This window comes from Teleopsis dalmanni, chromosome 1 (genome assembly GCF_002237135.1).
Source record: "Teleopsis dalmanni isolate 2A chromosome 1, ASM223713v2, whole genome shotgun sequence".
Taxonomy (NCBI): Eukaryota; Metazoa; Arthropoda; class Insecta; order Diptera; family Diopsidae; genus Teleopsis; species Teleopsis dalmanni.
This window is the reverse complement of record NC_051846.1, coordinates 35,602,598-35,605,562: the sequence shown is the minus strand read 5'-3', so window position 1 is coordinate 35,605,562 and position 2,965 is coordinate 35,602,598. Positions and strand designations below refer to the sequence as shown.

The 2,965-nt window shown below is 26.7% G+C and overlaps 1 protein-coding gene across 1 annotated transcript; it reads left to right on the top strand.

Annotated features, from left to right (window-relative positions):
* The first annotated feature begins 1,393 nt into the window (after positions 1-1,393).
* LOC119672377 lies at positions 1,394-2,078 on the top strand. The gene is made up of 2 exons (XM_038083406.1): positions 1,394-1,565; positions 1,628-2,078. The coding sequence occupies exons 1-2, from the start codon at positions 1,469-1,471 to the stop codon at positions 2,047-2,049; spliced, it is 519 nt and encodes a 172-aa protein (XP_037939334.1). The 5' UTR covers positions 1,394-1,468; the 3' UTR covers positions 2,050-2,078.
* The last annotated feature ends 887 nt before the right edge of the window (positions 2,079-2,965 follow it).

The following is a 2,965-nucleotide window of genomic DNA, read 5'->3' as shown; positions in this document are numbered from 1 at the left end:
TAGTATGTTCTGATTCATTCTCTTCCTCCTGACAAGTTGAAGAGAGTATGTTCTGAATTTTATCAAAATAATCTTGGCTGCTGGTTTTATCTTCTCCTAATATATCCTCAAGCTCTCTATTAAATAGAAAAATAAAGATTATAATAGTTTATATAGTAATTCAATACTTTTATTTTGGTTTTCTTACTTCTGAGAAGCGCACATTCGCTTATTTCGACCTTTTTTCTTGTACTGTCGTTTAATGGCATAAAACTTACTTTCCACTTGCAACGCAGTGAAATGGTAGCCAGCTGCACATAAACGTTCTGATATTTCGTTCCACATCCTCTTCTTTGATTTAAAACTTAGGCTTGTCCCTACGAGAGGCTGCAATTCCTTAACAGCTGCTATCAGCATTGTTGTTGATTCATCTACCCAACATTGTTTATCTTCAGTAATTTCTTCAAACACAATGTTGCTACATTGGTGCTCCGCTTTTGCATTTTCTGTCACTTGAGCCCGGAAATCCTCATCTGAAATTATAAACAGCGTAATAAAAATATTAAATTTTATTAAAGAAATTACCCTCATTAATTTGTTTATAGGTTTTAGGGGAACAACATAATGTAATTTCGTAATCTGTTTCCATTTTGAAAAAATAATTATTTTCATACAATAAAAGTTTTTTATTATTATATTAGCATACAAAATATTAAACGCTGTATGAAACAGATGTAAAACATAACATTAAAAAATTCGAATTCTCTGTTGAGTGCTTCTTCTCATTTCACTAGTTTTTACTAATTTTCACCCTTATTATTTATCGCCAGTCGAAACTAGTAATTTATTTTTATCTCATATCTCATTCGCTTCGCTTTGTTTTACTAGTTTGTTTTAGTTTTTGTGTACAGGAATACATAATAAGTAAAAACAAGTACTAAATCGCACATTAGTACTAATTTTCACGTACCGGAATACACCTAATATATAAAAACGTAAACATTTATAATAATTGACATTCTAAAAATATTATTCATTATAAATTATTATCACTTAGAAAAACTCCACAGAGCCACACTCAACCCGAGAAAATAAAAAAATAAATATAACACCGCGATAATGACGTTTTTCTACATATCAACATATCAAAACAAGTATTTTTATCGAGAAGCCCACAAGTGTGCAACTCTTAACATTTTCATTTCTGAGATAATTTATTTTGAATTGGAAAGCAAGATTTATTAAATATGAAAAATCAAGAAAATAATAATGTTGCTTGGAACGAAGAAAACACTTTGTTATTACTGCGTTGTGTTTACGAAAAACTTCAGGAAAATGAGAAAAGATTTAAGGCAAGTTTGTTAGTTTTATTTATTTTAAGATCATTTATTAAAAATTTTAATTTGATTTTCAGAAACCCAATGATGCTATCTTTTATAACGAAATTAAAATAAACAATGCCGATTTACAGAATTTCTCATGGAAAAATATGCGAGATAAAATACAAGCCTTAAAAGTAAATTATAAAACTACAGTGGATTGGCATCTCAACACCGGAATTTTGAAAACCAAGGATTTCAATTCTAGTAATGCAACATTATTGTTTTATTTTCAAAAAGTTTATCTATCATTTTTCTTTTTATTTTAGATCACATTACCACCATATGCCCTTTCTTCAAGGAACTGGACAAAATTTTTGGTACTAGCAGTTTCAAAACTTTGGAAAATCAGACGAATTGGAACAACAGCCCGGCTTCATACTCAATTTCGTTGCAGAAAGAAAGATCAAATCTTAACAAAACTGCATTAGAGATTAACGCAAATGTCGAAAAAGAAAAAATAAAACTTAATATAAGAAAAAAAGAATTTAATGAATTTGTAGAAAAAGTTAAATTGTGCATGAATAAGAAAAAGTTGGAAATAGAACGCAAAAAATTGGAACAAGAAGCGATGATTAAACTGAAGGAAATAGAATCCAAAGAAAGAATTGAAACTTTGCGTATTAAAAGAAAATTTGAATTAACGAAATATGAACTAGAACTGAAATATAAATGTATTAAAGTTGATTAGTTCATGTATAGAAATTTATTAAAGTTATATATAACATTATCATAATTTTTAAAAGTCTAAATATGGTCTTACTTTTAATGTAACTTTAATTTTTTTTTTCTTAAGAACTCATTAAAAAGGTTTACGTGAATATTACCCATCCCAATATATCAACAAATTTAAAATATAAAATACCAACGAAAAGCGACAAGATTTTTATCTGCTTATTATTTGTATCTGATGCATGCCATCCAAACTGCCTTATAAAGTGAATTTCTGAAATTTGATGTTTGGATCTACATTGGCTTTAAATTTAAAATTTTATAATTATTTATATATAAGAATTGTTTTAAATCAAAGTTTATTTGTATATGAGAAAAAATGTTTTTTAAGTGGAGCTGTATATGAAAGTTTTGCATGGTATATAAAAATTACCCATGGTTTTATTAAAAAGAAAACGGCCTTGTTTATAATCCAGGATTTTTTTTTTAATTCAATACATTTGATTCAACGAATGAAATAAGTATAATTTTGTTGTTGTTATTTTCTGTTGACAGTTTTTGTACCTTTCAAAATGTATATATAGAGTTGCCAAGCATTAAATATTTCTTAATTTGTATACGAATAGTTTTTAGAGATTGGATTAAAATTTCGACTGATAGAAGTTTAAAAACCAATGAAAAAACATTAAATTATATAATTTTTTTTGTTATGACTATAGAAATAAATTTATGCAAAAGAATACAAAAGAAAATGTTTAATAATATCAACGGCATATATAAGTATATTAAATTTTGTATATCAATTAAATACATTTTAAACTAACGTGTATTTTATATAGTAACGATTTGTTTCATATATATAGCAGAATATATATTCAAAAACGCATTAAAGCGTTTGGTTTTCAATTTCACAGTTCAATGCCCAATACTTACAG